The 15,301-nt window shown below is 46.4% G+C and overlaps 1 protein-coding gene across 1 annotated transcript in view; it reads left to right on the forward strand.

The window, feature by feature from the left end:
* Window positions 1-15,301, forward strand: part of USP10 (ubiquitin specific peptidase 10) — a 69,102-nt gene that overhangs the window by 19,856 nt on the left and 33,945 nt on the right. Inside the window, exon 2 of the mRNA XM_043599792.1 lies at window positions 9,302-9,370. Within this exon, the coding sequence (XP_043455727.1) occupies window positions 9,302-9,370 (69 nt within the window). The remainder of the gene's footprint in view (window positions 1-9,301; window positions 9,371-15,301) is intronic.

Genomic DNA, 15,301 nt, shown 5'->3' on the forward strand with positions numbered 1-15,301 from the left:
ATAGATTTGGTGGGAACAAGTTTTAGCTCAGAATCTCCATGAAAGCTCTGAAGGAATACGCAGCCAGCCCGTCATAGATCCTGCTTTGGAAGGTGTGCGCGGTGATCTTCTCATGGACTTTAGTAGTCACGTGAAACACACAAACCCTGTGAAACTGACACGATATTGCAGCATTTGGATGCTAGAATCCTAAGAAGAGGGCACCGCCCATGGGAGTGGCTTTGTAACAGTTTGTCCTTTTGTCCCCTTCTCGGGATCCCTCGGCCCCAAGAAGGTAAAGCAGGGTTCTGCTCCAGCCCAGTGCTTTGGGCAGCAGGCCCTTCTCTGCCTCCCTCTTTGTCTGCTTTTGCCCTCTGTAGCTCCCAGTGCAGCTTGCAGTTCACTTGTGCTGTGACAGAACTGTAAATGTGGTGCTGTCCAGAACCCTGTGTCTGTCTTACTCAGTGTATTCTGATCCGACACAGCTCTGTTGTAGATAGTTGGTGCTCAGCGCATATGGTTAAGTCAGCGAAATTCCCGTCGCACCTCGACTGCCTGAACAGTGTCCTCTCTGCACACCACTTTGTAGAGTTGAAAGTGCGCTGTGACTGTTCGGTAGCTGTCACTGAGCATCTGTCACCTAGCAGGCCTGATCAGTATAGTTTAGTGAAGAAATTAGACTTTTTTAGGCAGGCACTGACGTTCTTTTTTACTTTGTTCAGATCTAATTCACATCCCATAGAATTCACCCATTTCAATACGAGTACGTTTCAGTGGTTTTTGGTGTGTTCCTGGAGTTGTGCAACCATCAGCACAGTCCATGTCAGAGCATTTCACCACTCCAGAAGGAAACCCCGGATCCATTAGCAGCGACTTCTCATTTCCCGTTCCTAACCCTTGGCGATCACAGTCTGCTTTCTGTCTCTAGAGATTTGCCTCTTCTGGACGTTGCACAGGAGTGGAATCATACAGCACGTGGCCCTTCGTGCCTGACTTTTACTCAGCATGGTTTTCAGGGTTCTTCCATGTGGTCGCATGGATTAGCCTGGGGACATTTCCACACCCCTGCTGCTTTGTCCTTGTTAGATCCAGGAGATGCCTTCGGAGCTGGCAGAAAGCTCCCAGTTGCCCAGTCCAGCACCCCCTCACGTCCACTAGAGAGGAAATTCAGACTTCGTCACTCTCGAAATGAACGAGTTTGTTAGTCCTTCGTCTTTCCTCCTCTCTCCCAAATTCAGCCTTGCTGGGTTGGATGCTGAGGGAGGAGAAGACGTTGTGTCTCTCAGCCTCTTGGTAGCTGTGCCTGGTTCTGTCCTCTCACCCGGCGAGGCTTGGCTTGATGCCCGTCGGCTGGCGGTGGTTCTGGGAGCTGGCTCACCGGTGTCTCACTGCTTTGGGAAACCGAGTACCGTGCACACGCGGCAGGGTGCTCATCGATCGCTGCCTCGTAGCTTTATTTTTTCTCTCAGAGGCTGATCTTCTATTTCCGCGCGTCCTTCTGAAGGCAGAACGTCGCTTTGGTGGCACCCTCTGTTTGTATTCGTGCTTTTAGAGATGAGATTTTGAAAGTGGGACTGAAGGCGCAGCACGCGGTGCTCCAGCGCCCCCTAGCGCCGCGCTGGGGTCGGAGTCCCCGTGCCTGCGGAGTGTGGCTTCCCGCGGTCTGTGCAGGACGCGGACGCGGTGCAGGCGACGGCCAGCATCTTTCCTTCTCACCTTCCTGGGGTGACATCGCGTCTTTGTTTTTTCCTTTAGTGTGAACGTGGTGTTTCCAGGTTTGCCTAGCCCCTTCTTCAGCGTTCTCAGAGCCAGGCCCTCCCTGCAGGGGCCAGATCGGGTCTCCAGAAGGTGAAACCCAGAGCAGCCGTGCCCAGGGGCTGTGCTTCAGCCTGGGGGCGGGTTTCCGTCCTGTATTGTGGGTTTGCCCTGTTTTCCGGAAGCACTTTCTACGTCTTTGTTGTTGTTGTTGTTGTTGTTGTTGTTGTTGTTATCATGTCCTTTCTAGAAAGGATCAGAAAATAATCAAACATGTGAACAGTGGGAGTTCTGAAAGCCTGAGCTGGAATTAGTTGGAAATGAGGAGAAGTCAGCCGCGTCCCCGGTCGTGGGCGAGAGCCTCTGCACCTTACAGTCTTGCTTCCTGGAGAAGGGGCTTGGGGAGCCCAGAAGCCCATGGGGCATGCCCCTGACTGCGGGCCTTTCCCGTGGGCATCATGGCAGCTGGGAAGGGAGCCTTCGATGGTTGCTTTCCTGTTCCTTCTCGTGACTCCCATTATTCATCCACCTCAGGTGGGGGTTGCTGAAAACCTAGAGGGAGTTTCCAGCTTTGCTTTACAGAGTTTGCTACAGCTGTTGAGAGAGTAAAATTATTAATGGCAATGTAAACATTGCTGTAGTGCAGGTGGGCCACCAGAGGGCCTTCAGGCACCTTCTTTTGTTCTGTCCTCACCGAACCCATTGACTGAGCATCTGTCTGTGCTGGGCCCCGTGCCCGGCTTTGGAAATGCAAGAAAGAATGCACTTACTCCTACTGTTTCTTCTTCATGCAGACTCAATTGTCCTGTTGTATCTTTTTCTGCTCTTTCTTACAGGACAGAACTCATTCATGCGGTCAGTGGCTTTTTCTTCCCCAATAAATTATAAATCCTATGAAATCAGGCAGAGTCATGTTTCTTTTTTATTATTTTTTTTAATCTTTATTTTTGAGAGAGAGAGAAAGAGACAGAGAGAGACAGAGTGTGAACCGGGGAGGAATAGAGGGAGAGGGAGACACAGAATCCGAAGCAGGCTCCAGGCTCTGAGCTGTCAGCACAGAGCCCGATGTGGGGCTCAAACTCATGAACCGCAAGTTTATGACCTCAGCCGATGTCGGATGCTCAACTGCCTGAACCACCCAGGAGCTCCGTATTTACCTTTTTTTTTTAACCCAGACTCCTACAATATTTTTTCCCTAAAAAGACTTTAGAATGTATTTATTAATACTTCTCCAGAGGAAGGAGAATGTTTCATACTCACATAAAGAGAGGGGTTAAAGGTTAGTCTCACAAATGAGTGTTTTCAGCTTTGACTTTTAAATTAAATCTCTTTATTTGGGAATAATTTCAGATTTACAGAAGTTGCAAAAGTAAGAACGGTACAAAGAACCCCCATTTACTCCTTTACCCAGATCGACCCTTTGGGGGCGCCTGGGTGGCTCATCACTTGAGCATTAACCCTTGATTTCGACTCAGGTCATGATCCCAGGGTCATGGGATTGAGCCCTATGCGGAGCCTGCTTAAGATTCTGTCTCCCTCTGCCCTCCCCCCCCCCCCCCCGCCCACCGCCGTCTCTGTCTTTCTCTCTCTCTCACTTAAAAAAAAATAAAAGCTTTAACCCCCTTTGCATAGTCATTTATGTGTGTGCCTGAGTTCTCTCTCCACAGGCATATTCCCAAACTTACTCACTTAACACGTGCGTGTGCAGATACACATTTTGTCATCCACCCTCTGAGATTTGAGAGATTACACACGCCATGATCTTTTACCTTGCATATGCTTGAAGGTATTTCCTAAGAATGGGAATATTCTCTTACATAACCACAGCTGGACAGTTCCCGCGTTCATAAATTTACATTGAGACAATACTTTTTATAACCTGCCGTCCGTATTCTAATTTTGTCAGTTGACCTAAGAATCTCCTTTAGAGCGTCTCCCGTCCGGGACAGGATCCAGTCTGGGGCCGGGTGTTGCCTGTAGTTGGCGGGTGTCTGTAGCTTCTGTAATCTGGAGCTTTTCTACAGCCTTCGTAACACTGAATTTTTGAAGAACACAGTCCCGCCCCTCTATTTTGGTCACGTTCTTCATTTTGCCAAACACCTGAAATATTTTGTGATGGGAAATTAAGAAGGCTTTTGGAGAAGGAGATGGTAGAACCTGAACACTTAATGGCAGTTTGGTTCCCCTCCTCAGTGTCCCAACAGTGTTGCCTGAGCCCTTAGGTATAATTTTAGTTCAATAATTTTGTCAGTAAAATGCAGGGCCGTGTGATTTATGTCCACTCACCGGGGTTTGAATAAACACTTGGCCTTTGCTTTTGTAGTTTTTTATCAGGACATTAAAAAGTTACCTTTTTTGCTCCTAATAAATTTATTTAAGCTAAATTTTATTTTATAAGCAACACTCTTATTTGCCTTTTTGGAACAATGTGGATAATAAAATGCTTATTCGTGGTAATGCTTCCCGTAGTCAGTTTTGGATGATACAGTTGATTTTGTTAAACCCTGAAATGATGTCACAGCCTCAGAGTTTATGTGGGGTCTTTTCTGACTTCATTCCAAGTGATCGTTTGCGTGGTTCCCAAAGAGGGTTCCCAAAGAGGCGGTAGTTAGTTATTTTGCCTAGAAAGGAGTTGTCCTTCTTGCATGCACCGTGAAGGTGGGAGATGGCCTTTATTAAGCCTTCCCTTGCCTGACACCTCAGGGGCTTGACCTTGGCCGCCCTGTGAGAATGAATCCCCCAACCCTCAGGCCTTCCTGCATCTGCGGTTACTTCCTTATATTTGGATTTCTGGTTAAATATGAGCCGTCTGTGTACAGACACATAGGAAGAAGACTCAGGCGGTTTATCTGCCGTGAACATATGGGGAATACTCATTCTGTAGGAAGTAGAAATCTTAACCAGACTCCTCGGGGTGGTGAGCACCTTGTAGAGACGCTCACTCTTCTTGGTGCCAGCCTCTTAGCATTCCCTCCGTCATCTCAGTCACAGAATTGAAACGACTGTTTCTTGTATTAGTGGGGTGTAACTGCTCGTGTTCGGAAACTCATGCGTTTGAAAGATTGAAGATCGGTCTGGCCTGATTGTGGCAAGAGGAGCGAGTGGACCGAGTTGTTTTCGGATACACGTGTGCCAGTGTTGAGGGAATCACGTTGGAGTTGACCACAGCTCCCGCTACCCGTCTGTTGAGCGGTAAGTGATACTTTGGCGTTGTGTAGTTGATAGTTAGCAGTTGCTTAGGATGGCTTTTTTGGATTAAGCGTTTCATCAAGTCCTAATCTGTTGTCATTGAGACCTTGAGAGGAGCACAGGGCTTGTAACTGTTGTGCAGAGTGGGTGTCTTTGAATAGTTGGGCAGTGATTTCGGTTGTTTACATTGACTTTTTGCAAGTAACTTTTTAAGTAAATTAGGTATTTCTATGGTTCAGAACTAAGAATTCTGGCAAGAGACCTGCTAGGAATCTGGTGCCACTCTACTCTCTCCAGCTTTTCTTCCTTTTTGTGCCCAAAGAGCGTTTTCTTCATTTAACGGTATCCTGGAGACTCCTCCCCACCTGCACATCAAGCTTTTCCTCATTTTTCCCATCAGTCTTGTGATGAGATTGAAGGCACATATCCTTGGAGAAACTATGGGCATGAAATGGTAATAAAAACGCCTTTAAAATCTGTAGGAAAGTTTTTCAGATCATACTTTAAAAATAAAGAAAGCAGTAAAAATGGTAAAATTGAAAATGACACAAGAGAAAAGTTTTCCTTGGCATCTTTCTGAGCATTGCCTAGGTTGATGGTGAGGCTTCTTCCAGCCACCGGCTGTGGGGATGTGGTACCTGCAGGTGCCACCAGGAATTACGTGCCCGCCCGCCCCCCCCCACCCCCTTTATTGACACGATATTATGAAATCATCTGGAGATTTAGTTCTCCTGCTGCACTACCCGTATCTCTCTTGTGAACACTTCACATTGTATGTGAACGACAATAAGAATGGGTGCTTAGAAAGTGTGACTCAGAGGTTTTTCTTTTTTAAGTTTATTTATGGTGAGAGAGAGCGCCCGAGAGGCAGGGTGGGCAGAGAGAGGAATCCCAAGCAAGCTGTGCACTGTCAGCGCAAGGCCCGATGCGGGGCTTGATCCCACACACCATGAGATCGTGACTGAGCCAGGCAGGTGCCCCTGTACCGACCGACTCATTTTTAAAAGTAATTCTCTTCATTTTTGTCCTCACATGTCCTGTGAATATTTGTTGTCCATTCCTTGTATGGGGACCGAAGTCATTAGTGTTGTTTTTTTTAAATCTTTTTAAATGTTTTTGAGAGGGAGAGAGAGAGTGAGAGAGCGCGCGCGAGCACAAGCTGGGGAGGGGCAGAGAGAGAGGGAGACACAGAATCCGAAGCAGGCTTCAGGCTCCCGGCACAGAGCCCGACACGGGGCTTGAACTCATGAATCGTAAGATCATGACCCGAGCTGAAGTCAGACGCTCGACCCACTGAGCCACCCAGGTGCCCCTGAAGTCATTAGTGTTTTAGTGGGTTGTGTGTTTCCTTGGCAATTAGGAGGGTTACTGTTTTTCCAACAGGCTTCCGCTGCGAATATTTCATCACTCCCAAAAGTTCCCTTGTGCTTCTTTGTAATCAGTCCTTCCCCAGCCCTTGACACAGCCACTGAGCTGTTTTCTCTCCTTACAGTTTTGCCCTAGAATGTTACACAAGTGTAATCATACCGCATGTAGCTTTTTAAGTCAGACTTCTTTCGCTTAGCATGATGCTTTTGAGGGCCATTGAGTAGTGTTTCATTTTATAGACGTACCACGTTCGCCTCTTGATGGACGTTTGGGTTGTTTCCAGTTTTTAAAAAAAAAATTTTTTTTTAATGTTTATTTACTATTGAGAGACAGAGAGACACACAGAGCGTGAGCAGGGGAGGGCTAGAGAGAGAGGGGGAGACACAGAATCTGAAGCAGGCTCCAGGCTCCGAGCTGTCAGCACAGAACCCGATGCGGGGCTCAAACTCACAAACTGCGAGATCATGACCTGAGTCGGTCACTCAACCAACTGAGCCACCCAGGCGCCCCTGGGTTGTTTCCCGTTTTGAATAGGGCTGCTATAAACATCAGCCTACAGGGGTGTTTTTTTTTTTTTGTTTGTTTTGTTTTTTGTTTTTTGTTTTTGTGGACATAGGTTTCCATTTCTCTTGGGTGAGTGAGGAGGCATGGGCTTGCTGGGTCTGATGGTAAGTAGTTTTATAAGAAACTGCCTGGCTCTTTTCCAGAGTGGCTGTGCCATTCTTCCTTTGTGTCGGCCATGTAGAAAGTCCCAGTCGTTCGAGACCCTTGTCAGCCTTTGGTATTGTTGGAAATATTTTCTCTTAGTTTGGCTTGTCTTTTCATTCCCTCCTGAGCACGTTTGGAGGTTTATTTATATCTAGACTTTACGATCTCTGTATGTAGTGGGAACACCAGCCCGCGCTGTCGCTTCATTACACCCTGCTTCCCCTCCCCACCGTTTCTCCCGCTTCCTTTTCACTGAAAGATACCTTTTCCTTCCATTGCGTGGTATTACACCAGACTGAAATTAATACAGGCTTCTCCTCAGTGCGGGAAATGATGATAAGGTCTAAGTTCAGAATGAAAGTGTCGCAGGTGATTATTTTTAAATTGTTTCGAGACTGCTTATTTTCACCATTAGCATCAACACACAATTTCTTTGCGGATTTTTTGCAAGTATATGGAAGTATTGTGTGAAGCTGTTCTTGTTTTTTTTATATATATTTACAGTTTTGGTAGCTATTGGCAGAGAGCCCTCCAGAAATATTTTCCTGAAAAGTATTGGTGCATTCTTACTGACAGGCTGTGAGAGTTAATTGGCATTTATCTACATTTACAATAAGACTGGGCATTATCCACATCTATAATATGTAGTTACTGGTTACTTTTGATTACATGCTTGTAAATTTCCCTGTAGGTTATTGAGCTCCATTAGAGCAGAGGAGCCCTAACTCTGCTTACCATTTTCTTTTTTTTTTCCTTTATTTTAGAGAGTGTGAGAGCACAAGCAGTGGGGAGGGGCGGGGGGGGGGGGGGAGAGAGAGAGAGAGAGGGAGGGAGGGAGGGAGGGAGGGAGGGAGGGAGAGAGAGAGAGAGAATCTCAGGCAGGGCTCCATACTCAGTGTGGAGCCCAGGTAGGGCTCAATCCCACCACCCTGGGATCGTGATCCAAGGCGAAGTCAAGAGTTGGACGCTCAACTGACTGAGCCACCCGGGTGCCCCTCTGCTTACCATTTTTATCCCCAGCAACCGATCATCGTGCTTGGCAGTTAGTAGGCTCTAAATAATTGTTGATTATATGAATGAATAATTCAGTGAGTGTTCTCTGTTGTAGAAATCTGGTCATACTGATTCTTTTCAGTGACTTATTTTTAGAAGCTTCGGGGAGAATATGAACTGCCAGGTACTTGCCAAACTTGCTTCCATGCAGGTAAACCAGTTGTTTTTTCAGAAAGTCACATTCAGAATTCTGTGAAGCAGGAGTTCACAAATAGGCTTGTATCTGTTCAATAATATGTTTATCTGGGGGCACCTGGGTGGCTTAGTTGGTGAAGTGTCTCCCTCTCGCTTTCGGCTCAGGTCATGATCTCGTGGTTTTGTGAGTTTGGACCCTGGTCGCGCTCTGCACTGGTAGCTTGGAGCCTGCTTGGGATTCTCTCCCCCTCTGTCTCTGCCCCTCCCCACTCTCACCGGCTCTGTTTCTCAGGATAGATGAATAAATTTACAATAATAAAAATAATATAAAAAATTAAAAAATACTTTGGGCACCTGAGTGGCTCATTCAGTTAAGCATCCAACTTCGGCTCAGGTCATGATCTCACAGTTTGTAAGGAGTTCGAGGCCCGTGTTGGGCTCTATGCTGACAGCCCAGAGCCTGGAGCCTGCTTTGGACTCTGTGTCTCCCTCTGTCTTTGCCCCTCCCCCACTTGTGAGCACGCATGCTCGCTCTCACTCTCTCGCTCTCTCTCACAGAAACAATAAATGAATAAACTTTAAAAAATACGTTTGTCTGTGCATCATATTTAAATGAAACTTCAGGATAAAAAAATCACATATATATCTTAAATATCATTCATCAGGATCATTAGCATTTTTCTTGTTTTGGATTTCCCTGTCTTGCCTTTTGAACTACGTTTTCTGCTTTTCATTAGTATGTGCGGCGGAGAGGGCTGAAATGGAGATAGTGACATGTCGACAGACAGGTAAACGGAACACCTGGAAGGGCTTGTGATCCCGAAGGTTTTCCTTCAGGATAAGTGTGGTGCACACAGTTGACCTGTTTCAGAATAGGCTTTATCAATTTCAGAGTGTTCTTTGACAGTTTGCGGAAACGGCTAAACATTTTCTTGTTTGTGATCGGAAAATCACACCTCGGAATCTTTTCTGCCGACCCCTTGATCCGTTTAATTGAGAAAGGGTCTTGGGTGTTCTGGCCTACGTATTTCATAGGATTGGTATAGTCTGTAGCATCTTGCCTGAAAATATAAATTGTATATTTTATGTGATCGGTGGCTTTTTTTTTTTCCAGTATATTTTTGGAGACTTTAGCCCTGATGAATTCAATCAGTTCTTTGTGACTCCTCGCTCTTCAGTTGAGGTAAGACAAAACAGTGTTTTGTTTGAATATGTGTATAGATATAACTAATGGTTACGTTTTAGTTTTGAGTTTTTAATTTTGCCTGTTGAGAAGGAAATCCAACGCACAGAAAAGCGCAGAGACTAATACAAGAAATGCCCAAACCCACCGAGCGGATTTGACTACTGTTAACATTTTGCTGTATTTATTAAACAGCAAAACGTCACAGATATCGTCGTGGCCTCCCTTGTACCCGTTCCCACCTCCTGCCTTCCCTCCCCAGAAGTAACAACTCTGCCGGATTGGTATTGTTTTCGGACTGTCGTCTTCACCTTTCACTACATACGTGGTTGTCAACAGATTGTAGCACCATATTGTTTCCTGTGGTTTAAATGGTAAACCGAGTCATACTGCGGTTGGCTCTTGAACGGCACGGGGATTGGGAGTGTCGACCCCAGCGCAGTTGCAAATCCGCAGTAACTTTTGATTCCTCGCAACTTAACTACCGTAGCCTGTTGTTGACCGGAAGCCTTACCCATGACAATGGTAACAGTTGATTACCACATTTTGGGTTTTATAAGTATTATATACTGTATTCTCAGAACCAAGTAAGCTAGAGAAAAGGAAAGGTTAAAATAATAAGGAAGAGAAAATACATTTACAGTACTGTTCTGTGTTTTTGGAAAAAAATCCGCCTGACGTGGGCCTGCACGGTTCACACCCGTGTTGTCCAAGGGTCAGCTGTAGATTCATCCTTTTGTAGTTTGTTTCTTTTAAGGTAACATTCTTTACATTCATGCTTTGATGAATGTACGTTCATGTTCTACATTCATGTTCTTTGATTTCAATTTCTCGATACTGTCAGTAGAACGTTTGCCTTGTTTCCTGTTGAGGACCGTTTAGATCTTTGGTTCCTACGCTACTACAGAAACGTTGGCGGTAAACATATTTTACTGTGTGTCCTCATGCTCTGTGGGTTTCTCCAAGATCTGCTCCTAGGGGTGGGATTGCTGGGGCCACCAGGAGTAAGTGTTTAGTTTTACTGGCTACTCTGCTCATCCGCTTTCTGAGGGTTTCACCGTCTGCATGGCCACCAGCTGTGCGTGAGCGCTGTCACCATCTCAGTTAAAGAAAAGCTTCTCGCTTATTCTCACTACAGGTGTGCTCAAAATTTTTGTGAGTCTGCCGGGCTGGTTATGAATGGGTTCTCACTGTTTTAATTTACAATATTCCCAGGGTGCAAAGTTGAGAACCGCTTCGTTACTTTCGTATGCCCAGCCCTTCTGTGAATTACCTGTCTCCCTTGTCCGCATTTTTTATTAAGTGGCTTGTCTTTTTCTTATTGCTTACAGGACTCATAGTCTTTGTTTTTGCATATTACAAGTATCTTTTCCTGGCATGAGGGCTTTAAAAAATGTGTGTGTGTGTGTGTGTGTGTGTGTGTGTGTGTCTTTATTTTATTTTGAGAGACAGAGTGTGAGTGGGGGGAAGGGCAGAGAGAGGGGGCAACCCAGAATCTGAAGCAGGCTCTGAGCTGTCAGCACAGAGCCAGACACAGGGCTCGAACTCACAGACTGAAATCATGACCTGAGCTGAAGCTGGACATGTAACTGAGTGAGCCATCCAGGTGCCCCTAGCACGGGGGCTTTTTAAAAACTTCATGTGAGATGCACATTTCTTTTCTTTCTTTCTTGCTTGCTTGCTTGCTTGCTTGCTTGCTGGGTATGGGAAGAAAGTTTTTAACTTTCATGCCAAACGTCTTGTTTTTTTTTTACTTCCGGTTTATAAATGTCTTTAAGAAATTCTTCCCTGCCCTGACGTAGCAAAGACACCGTTTTTTTTTTCTGAAAGTTTTAAGGTTTTTGTGTTCACCGTAGTATGCAGTGCAGCTGAATGGACTTGGCTGTGCATGTGCGGTGGGGCTTGACCTCGTCCTCTGCCTTGGCCGCAGGGAGCTGTCCCAGCACTGGGCCCTCAGTTGCAGTGCCCCTTTGCTCTGGGCCTTGTGCTTGATCCCTGCAACAGTGCCACTCGTTTTAATCGGTGCGGCTCTGTGGTCTGTCTTCTGGGAGGGCCCTCACCGTCTTGTGCTTCCCCCAAGTGTTTTGGTTCTCCTTCCTCCTTAACTGTTCCTTAAGAACCTGTGATCAGCAGGCCAAGTTCCATGAAAAATCCCATTGAGATTTCAGCTAGAATTGTGTTAATTATGGGCTCATTTGTACGAGAATTCACAATTTTATGAGAGTTTGCCTAAACACGATTTTGGTACATTTCACCATTCAGGTCTTTTACATGTAATTAATGATTTCTGTTTTAGTTTAATAAAACTGATCTGGAATATCTTTTCGTATTCGTATTTTAAGTATGAAAACTGTTGAAACTGTATCGAAAAGAACAAAGGGAGGTACGAGTAAGGATAAGGATAAGGACGTTGATGAGACCTAACCAGCCACTTGAGTGTTTCTGTGTGGAGTTCTTTTTACTTGGCAAGGTGGAGCAGAAGATACTGACTCCTCAGGATTGGAGCCACACGGCCCGCGTTGCATGTGGCCCTGGCCAGTCCTGCCCGTTTCACCTTGGCTTCTTGAACTCGAGACTCTGGGGCTGGAGAGGAAGGATTAAATGACAGCGTGTTGAAAGCGTTACTTCAGCTGCACAGACTAGAGAGCGATTTATTGGTTTCTCCTCTTTGACTTCAGGAAAAAGGAAGAAATCACCGAAAGCAGAGCTTGGTCAGGTTACAGTTGAGAAGGTGAATAAATCCCTTCAGTGCCCATCTCCATCTGTTTTGTGTTCATTGGTGTTAAGGGCGTTTTAAGGAATCTAAGGATAGGAGCCAGGAAACCGTGAATGCTGCGTTATAGAATGTATTTCCTAAGGCAATAAAATGCATCTGTGCATGTTAGATTTTGTAGAGTGAGGCTTGGAGTTGAGTGTGTCCTGACAGAAAAAATAACAATTAGGAAAAACATGATCGTCCCGTATTCCCCAAGTGTTAGTGTAATTGAGGTTCTACTCTGTGTACTAATGGTTCGAGTTTTAAGTCATTTCTGTCTTTGAATCACAGTAGAGTACAGAGGCACCTGCCAGGGACAGGGCAGCCTGTGCGCTTGGCAATTAAGGTTTCAAAAGATGATAAAGCCCCACTCGTGTATTTTACAAAAGCCTTTCGCAAGTGCGTGCATTTGTGTGGGTTTGTGAGAGCCTGTTTGCAGGTAAGTGTCAGAGTAAAAACGTGGCTTTCCTTTCCTGTGATGTGAAGGTAGGGAATGTACCGTATTTCAGAGTCTGGAGAGCTGCGCTCCTTGGTCACTCTGCTACTCAAGTAGGCCTGGTGGCTCTGGCAGTTTCCTCCCACGCATCGTGCTTCCTTATAGGAAAACGGGGTGTTTGTTTACCTCTCAGAATGTTGGGCGGTCATTAGTTACTGTGGAAGACCTTCGCACATAAGGATTTGATGGTAAAGTCGTGTCAGGCTTTTTACTGTAGAAATAATGGCTGTGTCTTAACAGAATGAGTTTATAGCCAGAAATCTTCATAAGTCTGGCTCATTTCTGGGTCTTCTGTGTTTTCGCTTTTGAATATGCGTTGCGTTTGGGGGCAGGTATGACAGATGTCGTCTGCCAGAATCACATATGGTCCAGTGACCTGCAGAGGGGAAACACAGGCTAATTAATGCGATGGGGCCAAGCTCTCTCTCTGAGTGTCGTAATTGTTGAAATTCAGGAGTCTGGAGCGTACTAGTAGCATCATCACATGGGGCACAGACTGTCGCGTGGCGTGCCGTGTGGTTGCATGGGTGGGTGTGTGGGTGCTGTTGTCTCCTGGCGCTGTGGCCTCGTGGCTCGGGCCTGTGGCCCCGCGCTGAGAACGGCGGTGGCTCCTGCCCGCGCCGTGCCTGCCGTGTGGCCGTCGTGGGAACTCGCACCAGCCCTGTTCATCACGTACTTCTTTGGCTGTTAGGGATTTGAGAAGCATTTTTTCCCTCTCCCTGGGGCCAAGAACTGAAAAAACAAAGTGTGAGAAACATAAAGTGTTAAACTGTAGGAACATTCTGCTTTTCTCCCGTTCTCTCAGCTGAGTGTTGGACTCCGTTTTACTTTCCCCGTTTGAAAGCTTGCCCCTGGCCAGACAGGACGGTCAGTAGTTGAACAGAGTCCGAAGAAACCCTCTCAGCTGGTTTCTGTATGTGATCTTAAATATTAGTAGAAATTTAAAGGTCACATACCGCATATCTTTTTTTATAAAGCTGTGCTCTAGTTTGTAAGCCAGCGTGATTTAAAAATGAGTTTCTCCAGATGGAAGAAACACAGTCACTTTACTGAATAAGCATGCTTTGAACCCCGGTCGTCATCATGTCAGTAGTGTTCACAGATAAGGGGTGAGTGAATGCTCCTTGTTCTTGGGACTTCCGGAGCTTCAGTATTGGGGGCAACACGCACACATGCTTAATGCAGTTACGGGAAAAACAAGACCAGAGCGGGATGGGCCACGCTGCAGACGCTGAGGGTGTGTGTGTCTGTGCGTGCGTGGGTGTGGGTCTGGCTATGGAGAGTTAAGACTGTTCCTCTCAGGGGTTTGGTGTCCTTGTGGGGCTTCAGAGGAGAGACTTGAGGTTCACGAGGGGCTTTTAGACGGCGGAACAAATGGCGGCAGTGCCAAAAGGTTTTGAAACGTTAGTTCATGAAATGTGATCGACACAAAATTGTGTAAGCTTAATAAGGTGCGTGCCACATCTGATACATTTATGTTGCAAGATTGCTGTCATAGAGTTAGCGGTGTCTCGTCACAGAGTTGCCGTGACAACGGTTAAACTCTGGTCTCTCAGGCTTCAAGTTCACAGCCAGGTTTGCTGCCTGTAATCCGTGTAGTGTGTCACCTGTCCAGGGCTTACCTGCGAGTTGCAGGTACTTACCCCTCAGCAGCGTCTCTCCCGTTCCCCCAGTCCACAGCCTTGGGAACTACCCACCATTCCACTCTTTGGGTTTTGGATTTGAGGTGTTTTCGTTTTTGAGATTCCAGAGGTAAGGGATGTCATACAGTATTTGTTGAAAACATTACCTTTTTCATCAAAGGGCCCAAGCAGTGACTTCTCCAGACGGTGGCGCTATCCTCAGCCTAAGTTGATCTCACTTTGTACCTGATGTCGCGAGATGTCAGCGTCTTGCGTCGCTCACCGTGCATTCGTGTGTGAGAGCTTTATGGTTTTGCTTCAGTTTGAAAGTCTGTATGCTCGTAAATAGCTGCACGGTTAAAGAGGGAACTTTGAACAACTCTTACAATTTCATTCCGCTGTCTATAATAAATCCACATTTACCACAGACTAAGGGGCATCTTATGAATGGTGGAGGTTTGTTGAATTAAAGGTGCCATGTGCTTACAGAGTAAAAATACACACACACACACACACACACACACACACTTTTGTGCCAGAAGTCATTCCAGTGTCACTAATTCCCACATTTGCACTCTTACCAGATTAGTAACTCAGAGTGTTTTAAACACCAACAGGTTGTCCGTGTTGCCCTGGAGTCTGCTGGGGTGGGAGGTCTGTTTTCGGGACCTGCCTCTACCCCTTACCACGGTGTGTGTAAATACAGCGTGATTAAAAAACTAAGCACTTTCGGTGCCTTACGGTTGATTAGATTTCTGTCACCAGGGGGCACCCTGCCGTCACTGATAGAGAAAGAGAAGGCCCTCTGCATCCGGGAGCTTGATAAACTTCCCTTGTGGCTGCAGAGGAACGGGAAGCGACTGGTCCTCACGTGCGCCCTTTTTGCTCCGTGTGTCTGTGCCAGAGGTCAACGCTGCAGCACCCCGTGCAAGGTGCGAGTCCCAGGGTAGCCCCTGGCTGTACCCGGAATGGGTTCCCCTGGTGTGTCAGCGGATGGGAACCGTGCGCCCCCTAGTGGGAATACGTGGTGGAAACATGCATAGCTCTCCGGTCCTGAA

The sequence above is a fragment of the Prionailurus bengalensis genome, chromosome E2 (assembly GCF_016509475.1).
Source record: "Prionailurus bengalensis isolate Pbe53 chromosome E2, Fcat_Pben_1.1_paternal_pri, whole genome shotgun sequence".
Taxonomy (NCBI): domain Eukaryota; kingdom Metazoa; phylum Chordata; class Mammalia; order Carnivora; family Felidae; genus Prionailurus; species Prionailurus bengalensis.